Below are 21,897 nucleotides of genomic sequence, written 5' to 3'. Positions count from 1 at the left end.
AGAGCCTACATAAGTCGGAGTCGGAGTTGGATTTAGCAGAATCCAACTCCGACTAAATCGGTGCTTGCCCCTAGAAACAGTCTTCATAGGCCCTAGTTTCATGCCTGTTTTATTCGATGCCCCAAATTGCCCTTTCTGGATTAAGTTGATATTGCAGGTGGGTCAAGTTCATACATGGGTATGATCTCGAAGAAAACTGCAAATTTAAACGCAGTGGGGGAATGCACTAAATATCAAGTTTATGTCTGGCTTTCCTTTTTTGTCTTTTTAACTTTGACATCCAGGATTATTTTATTAATAGTGGATTTTGTTTGATTATTCAGATGTGTAAGAGTCATATCTGTCCTTCTCCATTTGCAGTTCTATCACAACGAGTCATTTCTTGTTCTTTAATACTTGGATGTTGTAGTCTGTTATACTTAGAATCTATTTTTGCCTTCTGCTTTGTTTCCATCAGGAGAAACTGAAAGATAAGGATGCTCAGATAGAAGAGATGAGAAACATTCTTTGTGAAAGGGAGGATACAATATCAAAATTGGAGAAAGATCTTTCAAAATGCAAATTGGAACTGAGTGAAAAGGAGAAGAGGATAAATGTAATTTTGCAAGTTGAGGTACTTGCAAAATTGGAACTAAGACAGATCATATTTGTTGTTTATAAAAAGATAGAGCCAAAAGATTTCTGTTGTCCATCATATAGCTCCTTATTCTGGTTGACATGTGCAGGCTAGTTCAAAGCTAGAGGTAGAGAAGCAAAGGAAGATGTTGATTCAGTTGAAGGTTGTTGAAAATTTGTATTGCGCACATAAAAATCCAATTTATCTCTGAACATAAGTAATTACAGATTTCAGTCTAAGGGGTCAGACTCGTGTTTTATTCATTGCCATTCTTTTCTGTTTCATCCTGCAGAGGCGATCTGATACTCTGTCAAAGGAAAAGGAGGAACTGAGCAAAGAGAATCAAACTCTTTCTAAGCAGTTGGAGGAGCTTAAACAAGGTAATTAACTAATCTGCTCTTTTAGTCAGCCGTCAAAGTCTTAATTTGCTTTCTAACCGTACATTACAGGGAAAAGGTCAATTGGTGATACTGCTGGTGAACAGGCCATGGAGGAGAAAGATACCAAGATACAGGTTCGTCCAACAATCAATATTTTCTAGCGTTTTGGTTGTTTTCATTATCATATAATTAATTTGTTCTACATTTTCCCAGACACTTGAGAAACATTTGGAGAGGCAGAGAGAGGAGTTGAGAAAGGAGAAGGAAAGGCGTCTGAAGAATGAGAAGGCAATAAGGGATTCTTATAGTAACATTGAGCAGGTTTTCCTCATGTTTGTCTTTAATAACATTGAGTTTTGCATTTAGTCCCCCTATCTTTCAGATTTGACGTATATGTTTTGTCGTTCCAAAAGTTATTAATTGGCTCGTCTCTTACTATTGTTTTTTCTGTTTTGAGTCACAGTAGATTGACGTTTCCCCTCCATTGGGATTAAAATTGAGCATAAGGTGTAGACACTTTGGCCTCTTTGCTGAAAAAAAATGCTTGTTAAAAGTCAAGCTGAAATTGCTAAACATGGAAAAATAAATTGTTAAAATTTATGACTATTCTAAAAAATGAATATTGCTAAACTTGTTAATGGAGGCCCATATATCCAACATGTTGACACGGTTCAGCATAGAGGAAAGAAGCAGACTTAAGGGATTAAGGTGCATAAAAATGTCCAAAATAGAGAACATTAAAGAGTTCTAAGTGGTGCATAAGTGAGGTACGTGTTCCTGTAGTGTACCTTACCTAACAACTCATAGAAAACTAACTGTACTTGCACTATTGTCCCAAAAAGACTGTTCAATTTATGCTTCCTTATAATCACTTATAGAGTCCAATCTCACCTGGTATGTAGCCATTGTAGGACTTGGCACCCATGACTATGCAAGCTTCCCTCCCCACTTCCCTTATTAAATGAAGTGGAAAGTCTTCACTTGTAGTCAGCATTCTATAAGCAACTTGTCAAGTCTACGAAGCTTTGCTTTTTGTAGTCGGCCCGTAATGCCTCCCTTCATTTACTTGCCTAATTCCAGTTCAGAATGCCTAATGCAGCAATGCATATTATATTGTCTAGTTCTAAAAGCTAATCACCAGAAGTTCACCCTTCGGGTGTTGCTTCCAGCGCAGGAGGCCAAGCATTCTGCCAGATGTCCCGGCCTGGGAGCCCTGTTCACCTTTGGTACTTCAGTAGATCTTCAGAAAGAAAAAGCGTTACTTCAATGCAGCCTTAACTACAACTAAATTACACAAGCTCCACCAATACCTACCTATAGAGTCAAAAAGTACCAGTGTCGGTGACTTATAGGTTTATGGATTCAGTCAGCTAAACTCCATAAAACTCCTCAATAAATATCAACAAACAACATGTCATGACCAGTTAGGCTTGGGTTACTTTGAACGATAGAGCAGCATAGAGCACAATAGATTATTTTGTCAATAGGTTATACACTGTCAGCTTGTTGGAATTGGAGGTTTTGTAAACATGGAGATAGTATGACTTGTAAAGTTGTCACGTTCTTATTTGGAGTTTATGTAGGGAGAGGAATTTTTGAATTTTTTTGGTTTGAGAAAATTGTTTGGCAGGTTTGAAGCTGCTTTTTAAGATGGCTTTTCAGTCAAGAATTCTTTGATAGACTATTTGGGCGAGATAAGAGTAGCTTAGCATGAATCCTGACTCCTTTTTGCCTTCCAAGAAATATTTGTACAGAGGAATTATTGAACTTTTAACAGTATCAATATTTCCATTCTCGAGCTGAAAATTCCTTTTTCAAGCTCTTTGGATGATTGAATGATGTCTGATGGTGGAAATATAGTACAAGTGAAATATGTTTTATGGTGTTGATTCCACCCTTGAACTTAAAACTCTTTTTTTGTACAAGGGAAATATGTAAAGAGAAACAAAGAAAAAGAAAAAATAATGTCTAAATTGAGAGAACTGCACTTTTACATCTTAATTTTAGGCGTTAGGTTTTTTCCTTTTTCCCAGTGTTTCCCTTGTACTAGATTTAATTGCTACCTCATCTGATCCAGAAAAGAAAAATAAGCTCAAGAAGTCTGAGATTTTAATGCAGCTATATCATCTTCTATTGACACCTAGCATGCAAGGGCACTTTTGAAAACGAGAAAATCTTTTCTCTTAAAAACAAAAGCATGATAATTAAGATTTAAATTGCTGCACTTTTAGTGTCATGGTTAATTGCTTCTCTGCTATTCCATTTCCGATTCCAGTCACCATTATGAATTTATGATATCTCCCATTTCCAACCTTAGGATAAAACAAAGTTCGTAAATGAACTTGAGATGCATAAGCAGGCACTGAAGCAGCTTTCAGATGAACTACAAAAGCTTAAGCATGCGAAAGACAATTTGCCCGAGGTAATATGTTAGTTATTAATTTGTATTTTTTGGTATGGTAATTTTTGATATTTTACCATACGCTGTGGGGGAGAGGTGGGAAGCAGGAAGGGATTTCCGAATTAAATTCTACATCAATACACTATTGTACGATAGTATTAATTTTAATTGTTCTCTATCTATCTTCTCACACATCTTAGCCTGGCAATATATACCCAAGAAAGCTAAGCATATTGTGGATTTCATTTTTTATGTTACCATTTTTTAGTTCTATAAGCTTCAAATATCATTTTATCTGAAATAAGAAAAATCAACTTTTGTCCCATTCTCCATTACCATGTTTTGCTTCTATAAGCTTCAAATTTCATTTTCTCTGAAATAGGAAAAAAGCAACTTTTGTCCCATTCTCCTCGTGTTAGTTGGGACCTTGCAATTTTACAAGTAATGCTTGCATAGCCGTCTCCTCAACTTTCTTTCTTCAGATTCCATGTGCTCAATTTAATGCATTATTATTGTTGCTTTTTCCAACTTTTGGAACTGCTTTTGGTTTCTTTTACCCAAACTGGAAACTCTGTTTTACTCGGGGTATGTTATTTTACTAATAAAAAAATTACTCAGGGTACGTCAGTAGTTCAAATTCTTTCTGGCACTGTTCTGGATGATCTAGGCGCAGCCTATGTGTTGGCCGTTGAAAATTTCGAAAAGGCAGCACATTTAGTTTTCGGTGAACATGGAGCTCGTGGTGTTCCCATGGACACCTCTTCAATTACAGACACTTCATTGACGGCTGCTGCAGGTCCTCTTCTATTCCTTTTTCCCTCACCTTTTCTCTATATGCAATTGTATCCGTTCTAGATTTGAGTTTCATCTTTCTTAAAGCTGTGATCTCCCCCTTTTGCAGGTCCGATAGTTTCTGTTCAGGCCCCTAGTCTTGTGCTCCCAGTGGGACCTGCAACAAGTGGCTTGCCTGCTAAAGCAACTGAAGAAAGTGTGAGGAGACTAACTTTGCCCAAAACCAATGTTGAGACTCGAAAAATGGGGAGGAGGTTAGTCCGACCTCGTATTGTAAAACCTGAAGAGCCACAGGGTGATGTGGAGATATCAGAGGTGGAAGGAGCTATCAATGCTGGCAAACGTGCACCTTCTAGTAGTGACACGGAAACTCAGGGAAATCCAACTTTATCAACACAACCATTGGCCCACAAACGTATAGCATCTTCCTCCACTTCCGAGTTGCATGAGGAGACGGTAATCCAAGGAGACACCAGCTCTGATGTGCCTTTACCTGCACTGAAGAAGTTGAAAGGTTCAGAACCTGCACAAGAGAGTGCTGAAGGTCAATTTGCTGCTCCTGTGGAAGGTCTTGGAACTCTACTGGCCGCTGAAGAACCATTTGAGGCTGGTGAATTGCCACAAGGTTCAAATGAGGAAGCAATGGATGCTGAGAAGGAAGAGGTTGAGACTACTGGAGAGATAGCAGAGGTGGCCAAAGAACAACAATTAGAAAGTATGAGGCCATATGAATTGCAGAGTGACAAGAACAGTGTTCAAGATGAGAATGTGGATAGACAGGGTGGATCAGAGATGGTGTCTGATGACGGGCCAAAGGATCAAGCTGAGCCAGATTACCAGCAGTCAATTATGGAATCTGGAAGTGAGAGAGAAGAGGGAGAGCTCTTGCCTGATTTTACAGACCCTGAGGTTGGTGATATTTCCAACATAATGGAGAGCCCAGAAATAGGGGAAGGTCAACCTGAGCATGTTGCAACCCCAGTGGCTTCACCAGCTAGGGCTGATGACGAAACTCTAGTTGCTGCAGCAGTCGAGGTTGGTGAGATAAATTCTCCCGAGGCTTTAAATGATGTTTTTCTAGAAGGTGATGTTGCTGAAGAGACTGCTGAGGGTTCTGATAAGTCAAATGATGGAAAGGACCAAATTGTGGTGGAGACTGATCAGGTCACTGAAGCTCTCTACGTTCCAGTCGAGAGTACTTCAGCAAGTGTGGGTACAGAAATCGATATCTCAAAACAAGGTAGTCCCCTCTCAAAACAAGTTGGTTCAATCGAGAGTACTTCAGCAAGTGCTGCTGCAGAAGTTGATATCTCGAAACAAGTTGATATCTCAAAGCAGGGTAGTCCTGTCTCTAAACAAGGCAGTAGTTCAACTGTCACCACGGAAACGGAAGCGGTAAGACAGGTGTCACCTGCAGGTAATACTTCAACTACAATAAATCTTTCAGAGCGAGCTAGGCAGAATGCTGCGAAAAGATTAGGTGTGGTTTCTTCTCCAGTGGTAAGAGGCCGTGGAAGAGCTGTACAACGTGCTCGAGGTGCTCGTGGGGTGCGTGGCGGACGTGTTGGACGTGGACAATCATCTGGTGAACAAGGTTAAGCTTGGCGCCTTTGCCTTGCTGTTTTCTACTTGTACCTTACTTTGTTCATTGTACTTGAACCAAGGTGGGCTCGCACTCATGTTTTATTGTCTGTGGTAAGATTTGCCTCTCTATTCTGTTTATAGAACTTCCTGTACGCAGAGTTTCTGTTTTGGGTGATAGTAACATATGTAAAATCAATTTTGGTTCGTTGGCCCTCCACGCCCCTCCCTCCTCTCCCCGGGGGTGGTATGTTGTTATATTTCGTCCTTTTGTTATGACTCATATTCATGCAATTCCATGCACTGAGAAAGCAACTATTGTTCTTTCCAATGATTTGTTGAGAATAACAAAGAATTCCCAAGGCATATTCCGCGGCTGATTGCTTTGTTTTTCCCAAAGCACTTTAGGGGCAAGAGGTCGTTGTGATTAGTGAACTATTACACTACCAAATCAGAGCTATTACAAAAGAAGACCAACTAACAGAACCATTACACTACCATATCTAACCTGCTAACCTTCACAATGGGAAACCAAAGTACTTGCATTATTCTAAACACCAGCCATAACTCAAAGTCACAGCTTTAGCTCTGAGCTTTTAGCATTCAGCATTTTCATTCAAAAAGAACTACATCCGTAGCTGTGAAAACTCAATTCAACCTCTCTTTCCAAGCCAACTAGAATATCCTCTATTGATTTCCTGACGGTCAGATCCCACTGTTCTCGTACAATCCATGGCCGACATCATTTTCCAAGCAACCGATTTAGTCCAACTTGAGAAATGAACTCATAAATATCTCACCCAAATGAGCACTCACCTCAGCTTAGGCGCACATCATCGCCATGCATGCAATATGGGATGCGCATGGTCATTGGACCATTACCCAGCACCACGAGCACAAGGATTGTGCTGCTCCTTGGCTAGTGAATCCCTGCCTAGCAGAAGCCTACTTCTAGTGGAACGAGGGTCACATACCCAAGCTTCCGGTACCTGGGTGCCAATGAGCACGTCTCTCACCTACACGATCTGATGGTAGGTCTATTCGTTGGGCCTATTCTCGCCATCACTTTCCTTCAAGGTGGTGGGGATGTTTTGCCCCTAACCATTCGACAATTGGGCAATCGGCTCGGCGGCAAAGAGATACAACAGGCAAGCTAAACACTCCCTTGCCGTTCCCATCACCCCTAATGGTGATGGGCAAGTTGGCAGTGCCCACCTCATCTTCACCAACTTCATCATCACAAATCGAGCTCAATCATGGCTATTTATGTGTGTAGTTACCCATCTTGCCCAACTCAACGTAGGCATAAGCTCGCTAGCTCCACGACCATGGTGAGCACGAGCCTGCCTGGTTGAAAACAGTAGAGAACAAGCTCGGGCTCACCTCACCTCGACCTACACACTACATCTCGCACCTAAAGTGTCAAATCACAACACCCAACACCAAGTGGGCTTCTAGCCCGCCACTCCACTTCATTATCACAGTATGATCACAATGAGTTCATCAACAACAACAAATGTGAAGAGTGCATAGGCGGGAGCAAGTGCTCACCCTTGTAGGCTGGTTTATGAATTTGCAACCCTTACAATCCATTACTCACCCACACACAGTGAGGAACACATACAACTCCAAGCAGAATGTGCATGACAAGGAACGCTTGCCCATCCCTCCATGCACAGTCAAACTCAGTAGGTGGCTAGCTAGATGCAAGGTTGCTCGCCCTACACATGTGAGGCCATGACAAGATTGCCTCCAGTCTCAGAAATTCATCACGTTGCTCGGCACCATACTAGCTTGCCTTGACTGCCACCATGTGAAACCAACTAGGCACATATCACGATCACTCACTTTCTACAACTTTATATGTGACACTAACCACTTTCTAAGTTTGTTTTGCAAATCATTTTGGGACTAGTAATCGCCCAAAGCTAGCAAGTCGAAGCACCACAAAGGACAAAATTATTTAGCCCACAATAGCCTAGACAAAGCAAGAAGAAGAACATATAAGGAAGACATGTGAACAGTGCATTTTGCCCTCTAATCCCATTTAATGGTGCTTAATCTTTACCATACAAAAAGAAGAAGATTGAGCCATGTGACACTCCCAAACTCCACTTGGGATTTGACGAAACTTGAAGCGTCGGGACATACAACACAAGGTCACATACATTTATTCATGACAGTTAAAATGTAATGCACTTAACATGCATATAAAAATATGCAATATTTGCATTGGATAATTTTTTTTTTAGTAATACACAATGTACCAAAAATACTATATCCCAAAATATAATCATGATATTATAATTTTCATATCTCCAAAAGTTACAACATCAATCTTAATCAAAGTAGGTACTGGAGAGACAACACTTCATAATCCAGACGTGAAATATAAACAACTGAACTAAATTACTAAGTTGCTCGCACAGCTCGACTTTAATGTCCAAAATCATATCCAGAAAATGAAGTATCAATGCTATCAATTCCTTTTCACTGCTCTATGGCCTAATAGACCTCGTCCAATTGGTTGGGTGAGGATTCTCAAGATCATGACACATTGTCTACCGGTAGTTAGGAATACTAAGTGAGTTTTTTGCAAATCTCATCAAGCTACTAAGCTACCAACAGTATATATAGGCATGCATAACAGTAAAATAACATGTATCATGACATTAACTTGAACATGCTTGACATAACTTGTAAATAACATGAATGAATATTACATGACTTGACTTGACATGAACATGACCTTGTTATATATACATGTTTGATTAACGTGAAACTGAGAATGCTCCACGACTCCCTAATGGCCGTGCGCTCTTGTTGATACCGCATCATATCACAGGCATCTATACCAGCTGTGAGTACGTCTTGATAATTGAATTGATAAAACTGTTAAACGTGTAGTTGGCACCACCAGCATTGGGTGCTTGACTTCGCTCCGATAACCAGTTACTTAGGTCTTGTTCAAAATTTTTTGCATGATTTAGATGTAACTCATGACATATTCATGTAAAAGATGAAATAGCATTCTTGACATGAAATAGATAAAATGACGTTTGACATGTAACATAATAATGAGTAACATATGTTGTTTGTGACATGTAACAGATAATTGAGTGACAAATGACATGGCATTTATGTGATAGATGAACATGTAATAGATAACTAATTACATGTCATTCATGTGACATATAAACATGTGACAGATAACTAATGAAATGGCATGAAATATTATAATAGTTATAATAAGCATAAATGACATGAATATAACAATAGCAGTTTTACTACCGTACATACATAAATACACCAAAAGTGAGTTAGAGGCTAACTTAGAGTTATGTCGCGTAACGTAAAGCGAAGCGTAAATAAGTACGAACTGAAATGAGATATTTTCTAAGGTTACGATATCTCACTAAATTTTTACAAAATTAAAACTTACTAAGTTAGGGCTAAAATTACAAAGTTACCCCTCTACTTGTGGGAAACTACAATTTTGCCTTTAAAATAAGGATTTTGCATATGAACTCCAAAACTTACCGAAATGTAAATTTTGCCCTAAATTCAAATATCAAATCAGAAAAATTTAAAACAAATCACAACTATGCGAAACATCACTTGGCCGATTCACTCTTAGTCCAAAAACTAAACTTTTGTTGCTACTAGACCATCCAATATACTAACATGTTTAAACCAATTTTATGAACTCTTAAAAATCACATTCTTGGTTCTAGAATCATGCTAAGACATCAAAATATACATTTTATAAAACTTAAACTTATCACATCAAGGAAAATGCCAAAACATCAAGATTAGGTCAAAATGAACCAACTCTTGATGTTCTTGGTTCAGCACTTTTAAATAAAATTCAAAGACTCCAAATATCCATAAACACTCTTCTAACATGTTCATCATCCAAACCTAAATGATAGCATGCTTGACTAAACAACCAAAAATCACAAAATACAACCTAACACAATCACTTTGCATGAAAACTATAAAACTGTGTATAGCATGCTTTGAACTTGAAACAAAGTACCTAGATCCTTGATCCCTAATTTTTATGCAATATACTTTCAAATAACAAAACCACTTCATATTCAAGTTCTAGGTAGATCTAAGCAATAAAACCAGCATGTCATGGCAAAAATGTTATCAAACAAACAAGATCAAACCCGAGAGCCTTTAGATTGAATTTAAAGCAAACTCTTGCATGTTCATCAACACTCCATCAAAGATCTAAACCATAACTCTTAAAAAAAAAAAAACTCTTAAACACATAGATCAAGCTTAAAAAAAATCATAGGAGTAAGTTTCTAGAACCAAAATCACAACCTAAAGCCAAAACAGAAACTGTTTTGAGCCAATCGGTTTCTAACACTTTGAAATCATGCAAAACTCTTTTATAAAAAGGATAACATGCTTTGAATCCAATCCTAACTTGCATATATGTTAACACTTTACCATAGCAATATCTACCCATCATTTCACCAAAAACTTAGAAAACTTTCAAAGTTCCACACAAATACCCAAAATTGCCACCATCGAGACCTTTTCATCATCACACTTAACTTCCACTCATAAAAAATCCATGAGCAATTCACCAATACACACCCATGTAAACTAGACTAAAAATATAACAAAATACAAGAATATTGAGCTAAATCAAAATCAATTACATAGGCTAGAATGCAAGAACACAAACTGCCCAATTTTTCCTCTCAAGCTCTCTCTCGATTTCTCTCTTGGAATACAAGTGAAAATGTAAAGTGTGTGAAATGAAAAGCAAGGAGCATGGGATATAGATGGAGGCTGACTTGGGGGATTCTTGAATGACCCTTGGATGGGAGGGTGGTAGCTATAAAGGGGGAGGAAAGAGGGATGCACATCAGCTAATTTTCTGTTGTTGTTCTGGTTGAGTGATTGGGGGGCTGATGATGGTGATTTTGGCTTGCCATCAAGCCACTATTTGTGATTAATCATTAGGTTGAATTACACCCTAAGTATGGCCTTGTAAGAGTGTGAAATCTTGTCTAAGAAGCTTTGCCGAAAGGGGTGGTTTCGGTGGGACTAAGTGGGGCTAACCGAAGGGGTTTAGTTTGGAGTTTAGTTAGGGTTTCGGTCCATGCTTGGTTCAAATGAAACTTTTCTTGGTTAAATGAAATTACCAAGATGTAAGGGAGTGGTTAATGGTGTATGAGTATGTAATTAAGTGGTTAATTACATGAAGAAGTGATTTAAACAAGTGATAAAATAGTTCATCAAAACTTAGTGGTTTAGGCTTTGGAAACCAAATTAGGGTTTCAACCATCACAAGGGATTTAGGGTTTCGGTTAGATTTCAATGGTTTGGAGTTTCATTAGGGTTGAAACCTTCTTTTGGTTGACCAAATAGTGTTCGGTTGGGTGGTATAGTATTTGGTGTAAGAGGCATGATCACATGGCTTGAATCACACTCCATTTCCTTCACATTTGTCCTTCACTTGACATGTCCTAGTGAATGGCTGGGAATGTACCATGTCAGAAAACAACCCTAGTGATCCTTAGTGAATTTGGGATTCCTACTTAGTGATTTGACAACAATTTAAACAGTTGCCATGCGGCGCTCTCTCGGGTGTTACTATTCACCTGAAAAATCTCGAAACTTTTTATTGCACTATAAAATCATAAATATTCCTACAAGTGTAATGGTACAATTCATTTCACGAAATTCTACTACTAAGTGTTTTAGTTAAATAGAAAGGCACTTTAAATCCACTATTCAGCAGAGAAACTCGAAACTTTTTATTGCATCATAAAATCCTAAATATTCATCCGAGTCTAATGGTACAATTTTTTTTGTAAACTTATACCCTTAAGTGCCTGAATTGAATAAAAATACAATTCTATCATCATAGTGGATCAAGATCTAAATACACTGACGGACTAAATCCTAATTGGTCGCTTGATTCGTGAAATCTTTCGTGTTTTCATGATGTTTCTTAGGTCTAAAAAAATTCACCTATTGGATTTCTTTTGGGTCGTTACAAGCCACTTGGCTTGATTTGCTTTTCCCACACTAGCTATTTAAATTTTATTTGTGCTTACATGTGTGGGTTTTGGATGTGTTCCCCATAAAACCCCTCAAATCCCTATGAGGCTCCAAAGGGACAAACAAGGGGGAACACGAAGATGGATAAGTAGATAAGCGACGCACTCTGCACACCAATCTTGATCAAACTGCTCAAGCACACCAAACCTTCACTATCGCCAAGGTAGGGTAGCCTTTGAGCCTCGCTCGGGCACCCTAGACCTTCACTTTTATCACAACAACATTGCCTTCATGCTTTGCTCGGACACTGCAGACTTTCACTACACTCTTGCAAAACACCAGTAGCAGCGAGGTCGCCCTCGAGCCCCACTTGAGCACTCAGGGATCTCCTCGAAAGTGTCAAGGCGAATGAGCAAGAACACATGTATGAATTGCCCATTGATCTCTACCAATAAATTGAAGTTTCACAAAACACAACCTTGAAGATTAGGCCACTTGGTTTAGGTTTTGCACATCCTACCTACTCATGGTTTGGATTATTTACACTAACAAATTTGGTTTTTTGTGGTTTTTTCATGAACACTAGTTCCCCCCCTCCCCCCCGGGGCACGTGCACGTATAGAAAATGAGGAGCAGGGTAACCCTAGTGTTCTGCCATGACCCAGATATTATTTTTTTAATAACTGTGGAAAATTAATTAATTAATTAATCAATCAATCAATAATATTTCATATAGATAATATAGTCTTAAGATATTTTATAACATCACTTATCCTTTTTCTTTCATTTTCCATCTTATTTGGATTTTTTTCATTTTGTCCCTGAGGTGCTCGCCCAGGCTACGAGCACTTTGCTCCAATTGTATCCATGATGCTCTCCTAATGGCGAGCACTTTGCTTTCTGCATTTCTCGCCTATTGCATGAACTTTATCCTTGTATGTTCCTTATTAAGATGACAAACACTAGTACTCCCTACGTTGCTCATCAAGTGGCAAGCAATTGAGCCTCATAATGGTCGCCTAGAGGCAGCCACTTTACCTATTGTATTGCTTGCCTATTGCACAAGCTCTGTATGTTCCTCGCCGAGATGGAGAGAACTATTACTCCCTACATTGCTTGTCGAGTGGCAAGTAACCCCCCTGTAATGCTCACCTGGTGGCAAGATCATTACCTGCAGTATTACTTGCCTACCCCTTGAGTTTTATCATTCTTTATGTTCCTCGCTGAGGTAGTAAGAACTATCCCTTTCTATGTTGCTTGCCGAGTGGCGAGCAATTAAATTTTGTAATGCTTGTTTTTTGGTGAGCACTTTGCACGAGTTGCTAATGGAATCAGATATGTCAAGAAAAGTGTAACTAATCAAGAAGAGGTATAAAACAACAAAAGTGGGTTGTTCTTTACATGAAAAAATGACTAGCAAAAGTTACGAGACATTTTTTAACATAAAGGGTTACATAACAAAATTCCCTCTTTTGGACAGTTGTGGTACTAATTCTACCCTTCCTATGGAAAAATTCCACTTAGATCCCCCTCCTCATGAGACAGGTCCTTCATAGGAAAGTTTGGATACTCATTTCTTGGTGGAGGGGCGGGAATCATTATGGTGGGAGCTATTGGGGGATAGTATACATCCTATCATTGGTCATTTATTATCCTCAAACGGGGTGTCTATCCAGAAGAAGACTTGCATACCTCTGTCAAGAATTTGGATATGGTTGTCTCTAATGATCACAATTGTTGCACTTGTAAAGTTTTTAATTCTAGTCCTGCTGTACAATGTCATCTACAAAAATATAAAAGGGAAAATATGAGTTCAACAACTCAGTATGTGGAAGTTAGTATTGGATCACTAGTAGTGTGAACAAATGAGTAGATCATAATGAGCAGATTACAATGAGCAGATATTAGTGTTAAATGATATGATGGACATCCGAAAATAATAGATAGACATTTAATATTTAGAAATGAGTCTCGATCTAAGTAAAATAATACCACTGATTGTAACAATTTATTAACCAGAAATTGAATATAATTGAGCCATGATCATATGAAAAAATATTAATAATGCATCATCTATCAACATGCTCATTTCTTTATCTTTATTTTGCCTTAAACCCAAATTTTCAAATTTGTCATTGCTTACTGTTCACTATTCATGGTATCATGTAACCTACACGCATGGTTTTTCCCCCACGTGGGATGTGCACCCTTTACTCTCCTTTATCACCTTGGGTTATCCTCTCACAGGATTTGGTGGTCTTTTACTATGGGGTATGCCTCCCTCCAAGGACTACATCCACCACCATTGGATGTGTTGAATGGTTCCATAATCAAACTTGATACCAATATCATGACTGGAATATCTCTAGTCGAGTCTTTTAATTATAAGAACTGACCAACATTGTCTTCATAATTCCATTAGCTTAAAGCAATATCATTTGTGCGGGCATATAGTTTGTTATGGGGACAAGCTTATAAAAGAAATGTCATTTCTATGAGCATGTGCAACTTAGTGAGTGATGGAAAAAAGACAAAAGTTTGTCAGTTATGATCATTTTTAGTTGTTTAAAATATTAGCAAATAGGTGCTGCAATGAAAAGTAATAAACAATTAAATCTCATATAAACAAATATTATTTCAACAATTAGTTATGAATCCGAAACAAAATCAACAAGTAAATGGTTAGTCAAATCTGTAATATAATAACAACAATACTGCTACATACCACTGGGTGGTAACCCCTCCGCGGCCTCGCGGCTGATGTGGCAACTGCCACGTCAGCTGATAATTAAAATATAAAAAAAGAAGAAGAAGAAAAACCCAGAAACATTACATTACTTACGCGGGAGGAGAGAATTCATTTCATTTTCGTTTGAAGAAAACCAGAGCCCCAAACCAGATCAGAGTTGTGCGCGGTCTTCGATCCCTCCCACGGTCTTCTCTTCTGGATTTGAAGTCTATTCTTTCATCTGCATTTTTGGGTAAGAGGTCTTCATCTATTTGTTGTTGGGTTTTAGTTTTCTCTGTGTTGGGGTCTTCATCTGCCGTTCTCTCTGGGTTGCTCTCGTCATTTTCGTTTTGTTTGTATGTGAAAAATCTGTGCTTAATGGTGGGTATTGAGTTGTTGGGTCTTCTTTGGTTCCGTAATGCAAACAGAAGCAGTAGTAGTAGTAATCTTGTGCAGTAGAAGTCAAGTATGTAATAGGTGTAGTTTAATATCCAATTTGTCATAGATGTGTAGTTTGAAAGGTCGCCTATGATAAGTAATAATAGATTTGCAGATATTGTTTATGCTTTTTTTTGTAGTGTTTCTTATAAATTCTTTTTGTTTTGCATTTTTAGTATTTTAATGAGTATTGGAAATTCATTCATTCATTAGCTATTGAAAAAGGTGGATATAACTTTGCAAAGATCATGTCTCAGATTTGTCTAGCACTAGGTTTTTTTTTTTTTTTTTGGTTTCATATATATGTGGGGCAGTTTGCTTTCTCCTTTTGGCTCTCCTATAACCCGCACTTTTCTATGGATTTTGAATAAAAAAATAGAACTAAGAGTAGCTCTTAACAGCTCAAACAGTTGTGTAACAGGTAGTGTCTTATGTTAATGTGATGGAGTTTCAGAAGCTACTTTAACTGCAAAGAGGCATTAATTTTTTTCCTGGTATATATATCGTTTTGTTCTTTGTTATATTAATGTCCATGGGAAGGTAATATAAAAGCACCAGCCAATAAAAAAAAAATAAGGGAGTTTTTGCTTCATTTCCCATATGGATTTTGATGGCTAGAGCATGCATGGTTTTTCCATTGGATTCGAAATATTATGCAGCCTGTAATTTACATCTTGTTTAAAGGAGGTAGTTCTCATTTGATAATTAATATATTATTGTTGATAGCTCACAAAACCATTTATAATCAATACATTATGCTACGAATTGTCCTTTCACTTGGCATTTTAATTGCTTGAATGGCATTTTAGTTGCTTTTGCATGATAGTTTATTTTTTTTTTTCCAGCTATAAAAACCCACCTGTTGAATGTCAATTGGTTGTCTTGATAGTTTATACTAATTTTCAGAATGGGAAACGGGAAAGAACAGCCAACTACGCAGACATTATCTAGCTCAAATTCCCCATCTGAGGTATGTATGTTATATGATTTAATATATCAATAACATTGGTATTGTTGAGTCGATATTTATTTCCAAAATACATCAATAACTTTATCTAATAACATGTTAGGTCAAACCATCAACTAGTCCAAACATTCCAAATTACATGCCTGGTTACTTTGGACCAGTGCCTACGTGGTCACCGACTTTTCTACCATATCCGGTTGGCAACCAATATCCAATCAACATACAGGTGGTGATAACTGATCAGGATTTATTCTTAATAAGTTGGCTTCTTTGCACCTATAAAAAAAATAAGTTGGCTTCTTTGTAGGAGTTTAATTGCATACTTTCTGTGTTTATTGCAGAATGCTGGTTACCCATTTCAACATATCATGGAACCTCTGACTCCGATCAGCAATACAAGTTCCGCCACAAGTAGAATAGTTGGTTCAGAGGATAATAGACCTGATGGTGGGGAAACTGAAGCGCCATGTTGATCTCCTAGAGCTGAAGAATGTACTGAGGATAGACCAAGTCCTACAAAACCTGATGATGGCAGTGCTGAGAAATCTCAGAATGTCCAAGTGGATGATGATGATACAATTGAGGAGCCAAAGTCGGGAATAGAGTTTAATTCCTTTGAAGATTTATTAAGTTATTATAAGGAATATAGTAAGAAATGCGAGTTTGGGGTGATGACAAAACAGACCGAGAGGGGAGAAGATGAGTCTGTTAGATATGTCACCCTTGCTTGTGCCCGCGGTGGGAAGGCCCAGAATAGGACGTTGAATGTTGCCAACTCACGTCCGATAGGGAAAACTAAATGTAAGGCAAAGATTAATGCCTTAAGGCAAGATGGTGTGCTTCGGTTGACAACAGTACATAATATCCATAACAACGGCCTCAGTCCAAAGAAATCCCGCTTCTTCCGATGTAATAGAGAAGTTAGTGATGCCATAAAAAAAGGTCCTCGATACAAATGATTTGGCTGGCATCCGAACTAAATCTCTTGTTGTTGGCGCGGGTGGATTCAAAACCTCCCATTTTTGGAAAATGATTGTCGTAATTATATTGACAAGGCAAGACATTTACGACTTGGCGTAGGTGGTGCTGGAGCGAGCACTCCGAGATTACTTTTTACGGATGTAGTACAAAAATCCTAGGTTCTTTTATATGATGGATATAGATGATGAGGGGAGGTTAAAGAATGTCTTCTGGGCAGACTCCCATAATAGAGCAGCGTACTAAGATTTCGATGATGTGGTCACATTCGACACCACATACCTAACAAATCGATATACCTTTGCACCATTTGTTGGTGTAAACCACCATGGACAATCAATTTTGTTGGGAGCAGGCCTGATTTCCAATGAGGATACTGAGACCTATGTGTGGTTATTCGAGACATGGTTGCAATGCATGGATGGTATCGCTCCGAAGGCTATTATCACTGATCAGGATAGAGCGATGAAAAATGCAATCGTAATTGTTTTCCCAGAAACCCAGCATAGATTTTGTCTTTGGCATATACTAAAGAAAGTCTCCGAGAAGCTTGGCTCATATAGTTCGTACAAAACTGGGATGAAAAATGCATTGATGAAATGTTTATATGACACCCAACTTGTTGATGAGTTTGAAAAATGTTGGAATCAGTTGATTAACACTTACAACTTGCATGGGAATGTGTGGTTGCAAAGCTTATATGTTGAGCGTGAACATTGGGTATCGACATTTCTGAAGGAGTGTTTTTTGGCTGAAATGAGTACAATGCAGCGAAGCGAGAGCATGAATGCATTTTTTGATAGTTATGTTCATTCTAGGACAAACTTGAAGGAGTTTGTAGACCAATTTGATAACGCGTTGAAAAAAAAGATTGAGAATGAAAATTTTGCGGACTTCCAATCATTTAATGTCAGAATCCCCTGCATATCTAGATCTTCGATTGAAAAGAGGTTTCAAGAGTTGTACATGAATGCTAAATTTAAGGAAGTTCAGCAGCAAATCAATGGCATCATTGACTTGAATCCAAAGTTACATAAAAGTGATGGTGCAGTAAAAATATATATGGTAGAGGATGAAGTTTGTTTGGAAGAGTTCACTAAGCTGGTTACCCATTTTGTGGACTTTAGTGACAAAGATGCAGTAGCAAAGTGCTCTTGTGGATTATTTGAGATGATGGAGATATTGTGTCGGCATATTTTGGTCGTATTCAGGTGTAACGATATTAAATTTTTGTCAAAAATGTACATTTTAGATCTATGGAGGAAGGATATTAAAAGGGGATACATATTAATCCACAGCAGCTATGATGGAGGGGAACAACGGGCAGATTCTAATAGATATTCAAGTCTTTTAAATATTTGTTATTAGATGATTACTCACACAACGGGTTCAAGAGAGCATACTGAGGATGCGAGAACAAAATTATATGCAATGATTGATTTGTATCGTGCCAATCAAGAACCCCCATCGATGACTCAAATTGGTTCCAATGTTGATAGTACGGCAAAGGACACTACGGTCGGTGGTTCTAGGGAAGTACGTAGTCCGCATGTTGTGCGAGGCAAAGGCAGACCTTCATCTCTAAGGAGAGCATCCAGGATGGAGATAGACATGCGGAAAGCTAAAGCAAAGACCAAGAAAGCACCAGCAAAGGGGAAGCGTAAAGAGGTGATGATATTTTAATATCCACTTTTTATTATATTTTGTTGACGAAGAAAATGATTTAATGTAATTTTGTTTATTAAATAATTATTAGCGAGATGGAGGAGATACCCAAGTCGTGGATAGAGGAGATACACCGATCGTAGAAGTATGCAGGAATTTATTTGGCCCTTTTGAGATGGTATATTAATAAGTTTATATTTATTACTAATTTTCATTATTTGGCTATATATTCATATTTGATTTCCAGCAGGCTGTTCCAGTAAGAGAAAGCGTGGCTATACACGTTATTGAAACCCAACCCCGAGAAATAGTGATGCAAAGTCGAGAAAGCGTAAGTGGGTCATAGCTTTTTTTTTTTTTAGTTTAATACTAATATATATTACCTGAATAATATATTTTTTTGTTTATTCTATACAGATGCAATTTGGATTAGATGGATCACAACCATTGCAATGATGGGTTCCCAGTTAAACTTTTTTGTCGTTTGAATGTATTGCACTGGTTCTTTTCTTTATTGAATGTATTTGAGGGAGGGACTTTGTTGTGACATTGGATTGGATAAACTTTGTGTATTTGATGGACTTTGTTGTAATGATTGGATTGGATAAATTTGCTGTGGATTGGATATATTTTGTGTATTTGATGGACTTCGTTGTAATGATTGGGTTGGATAAATTTGTTGTGGATTGGATATATTTTGTGTATTTGAGGGACTTTGTTGTAATGATTGGGTTGAATAAATTTGTTGTGGATTGGATATATTTTGTGTATTTGAGAGACTTTGTTGTAATGATTGAGATGGATAAATTTGTTGTGAATTGAATATATTTTTGTGTATTTGAGGGACTTTGTTGTAATGATTGAGTTGGATAAATTTGTTGTGGATTTGATATATTTTGTATATTTGAGGGACTTTGTTGTAATGATTGAGTTGGATAAATTTGTTGTGGATTGGATATATTTTGTGTATTTGAGGAACTTTGTTGTAATAATTGAGTTGGATAAATTTGTTGTGGATTGAATATATTTTTGTGTATTTGAGGGACTTTGTTGTGTATTTCATGATATTTCTGCTTTACTTTTGGTGTAGCACTTCTCCCTTTTTTTATGGCAGGCTATCATGTAATGCATATAATGGATTTGCATGTCATGTGATCTCATTATGTTCTGCATCACAAGTTTTTTAATCATTGTGTTTCAGGTGGTCCTACTTCTGTGGTGAGGGACCATACTCATAGATCCTAGGTCATCGTTTGTCCCTTCCCATTCCATGTTTTCTTATAAAACTTAGCTTAGTAATGCACTGTCTTATTAGAAGGAAATTTGACGGATCTATAAAGTGGATGAGATTGTTGATGGTTTAGCTAAGGCAACAGTTATTGCTAGCACAATTTTTTTTTCCCATCATTATAACCTGCCATTCCAACTGTAAGACTCCTTTCTCATTACTGTCACAGTTTTTTTCAAAGATACAACCATTCTCTAGCAATCTGTTTCGTAAAGAGGTAAAGATACATAAACTATTTCAAAGATACATAAATTGTTTCTAAACTATTTCTCTAACCAAGATACATACAACCATTCTCTAGCAACCATAAATTGTTTCAAAGATACATACAACCATTCTCTATCAATCTGTTTCTATTTCACAACTATTCTCTACCAATCTGTTTCAAAGATACATAAACTGCTTGTAAACTCCCAAGTATTTCATTTTGGGTTGAAATCCTCTCATTTACTCACTCACACAATGCAAAGTTAAAACAAATGTACAAGTCCAATACAAATCACACTGCTCAAGCCCTCATAATCTCCACAGGTTACCATATGAGGGACATGCTTTAAGTCCAATACAAACTTAAAACATGTACAAGTCCAATACAAACTTAAAACAAATGTACAAGTCCAATACCTAAATATAGAACTAACAACAATCCCAAATTATTTATATAACACTAGGTAAAATACATGTACAAATGCAAAACAGCAACAAATCTGAAGTAGCGTGCCTACACACCTTATTTTAGCTTCTTGTGCATTAAGCACCAACTCCTTTTGCATAACCTCGTCGCTTTTATTGGATAGTACCATATGCACCCTCTAGAGGCGATCCACTATCTTACGCAGCTCAATCTCCCTCTTTTCAAGAAGCTCGAGTATCTTCTCGACCTCTCTCTCTTTTTTTAACAGTTCATTCATTCTTTCTTCAACTTGTAGCTCAATCACTTCATTACCATCCAACCACTTGAAAAACTTACAGTATGGTAAGCCCTGCTCATTTCACGCATATATTAGAAATGAATGAATTGTACATCATATTAAATTAATATATATAAAAAATATTTTAGGCAACAAATAATGTAGTTACCTGTGTATTGTACTTTGAACATTTCAATGTGGCTTTGAGCTTGTAAAAGCACAATGGTTTTCCCAAAGTACGTTTGGGAAAAGATGAAGATGATGATGACATTCTAAGATGAACCCCCATAAAACAATTGAATAATAGTTGAATAATGATAGAATAAAATTGAATAGCAGCAAATTTTAATTAAGTATTTTAACTGCCCCTGCCCTAACATGAAAATATCATGCAACATGCAAGGGGCAGAATCAGACATGTGTAACCATGTACACAATCAGCTCTCAGCAGTATTTAAATAAGGAATAGAATTCATGTGTAACCATGTACATCATCAAGAAGATTAGCTAAAATAAACAGATAAAGAAATCAATGATGGCTTTAGATATAGAGTTATAAAACAATAATGGTTGAATTTTTGCATTCAATATCTTGTAATGATCATCACCAAATTGCAATGTATATGCACGTTATATACATTTCTATACATACATACAAATGTAAGGTACAAAGATAAATAAAAAAGCAAAAAATTCAAAATGCAAAATATATGTATATGCATATACTAATCATTTACACCAAATGAATATATAACAATTATAATGTCCTCTTAATATTAATAATCATGCAATGAATTTGTTTGGGAACTTATCACTTTTAGGCAATTGGCAATTGATCATGTTTAGAGATGATATATGAATGAGTCTTACTTTCCATCGATCATATCATCATCAATGTGAAAATCTAGGATTGATCAACACCTAATTGCTTTACGGTTTTAGGAAATTTTATGCTATCAGTTATATGTGGATAATAGAAGCTCCACAATGGTAGATATTTGTCATTTTTGGAAGTTAATTACAGCCGCTAGATCAACATCGATCACATATAATTACATGCATTAGAAAATTGCACATTATTATTGTATATATATCACATTAATTTGAAGTTATCATCCAGCA

The 21,897-nt window shown here is 37.3% G+C and overlaps 2 protein-coding genes and 1 long non-coding RNA gene across 3 annotated transcripts in view; 2 read left to right on the top strand and 1 right to left on the bottom strand.

Moving 5' to 3' along the window:
• Positions 1-6,101, top strand: part of LOC121242924 (nuclear-pore anchor) — a 65,405-nt gene extending 59,304 nt beyond the window's left edge. Inside the window, exons 41-48 of the mRNA XM_041140933.1 lie at positions 458-613; positions 726-779; positions 909-996; positions 1,066-1,130; positions 1,210-1,317; positions 3,314-3,418; positions 4,016-4,193; positions 4,299-6,101. Coding sequence (XP_040996867.1) covers positions 458-613; positions 726-779; positions 909-996; positions 1,066-1,130; positions 1,210-1,317; positions 3,314-3,418; positions 4,016-4,193; positions 4,299-5,788 — 2,244 coding nt within the window. The 3' untranslated portion in view covers positions 5,789-6,101. The remainder of the gene's footprint in view (positions 1-457; positions 614-725; positions 780-908; positions 997-1,065; positions 1,131-1,209; positions 1,318-3,313; positions 3,419-4,015; positions 4,194-4,298) is intronic.
• Positions 6,102-17,328: 11,227 nt separating this feature from the next.
• LOC121242264 (protein FAR1-RELATED SEQUENCE 5-like) lies at positions 17,329-18,279 on the top strand. The gene has a single exon (XM_041140155.1). The coding sequence runs from the start codon at positions 17,329-17,331 to the stop codon at positions 18,277-18,279; it is 951 nt and encodes a 316-aa protein (XP_040996089.1).
• A 2,046-nt stretch (positions 18,280-20,325) lies between these two features.
• LOC121243151 lies at positions 20,326-20,539 on the bottom strand. The gene is made up of 2 exons (XR_005936070.1): positions 20,435-20,539; positions 20,326-20,368 (listed from the first exon to the last, which is right to left on the bottom strand). It is a non-coding gene; the product is annotated as an uncharacterized LOC121243151 (long non-coding RNA).
• Between the last annotated feature and the right edge of the window lie 1,358 nt (positions 20,540-21,897).

Source organism: Juglans microcarpa x Juglans regia, chromosome 8D, assembly GCF_004785595.1.
Source record: "Juglans microcarpa x Juglans regia isolate MS1-56 chromosome 8D, Jm3101_v1.0, whole genome shotgun sequence".
NCBI classification, from domain to species: Eukaryota; Viridiplantae; Streptophyta; class Magnoliopsida; order Fagales; family Juglandaceae; genus Juglans; species Juglans microcarpa x Juglans regia.
This window is presented reverse-complemented; position numbering and strand designations above follow the sequence as displayed.

Bases quoted from the DNA above. Each gene is read 5' to 3' on its own strand.
- LOC121242264 (XM_041140155.1), top strand. From the start codon at position 17,329: ATGGATGGTATCGCTCCGAAGGCTATTATCACTGATCAGGATAGAGCG.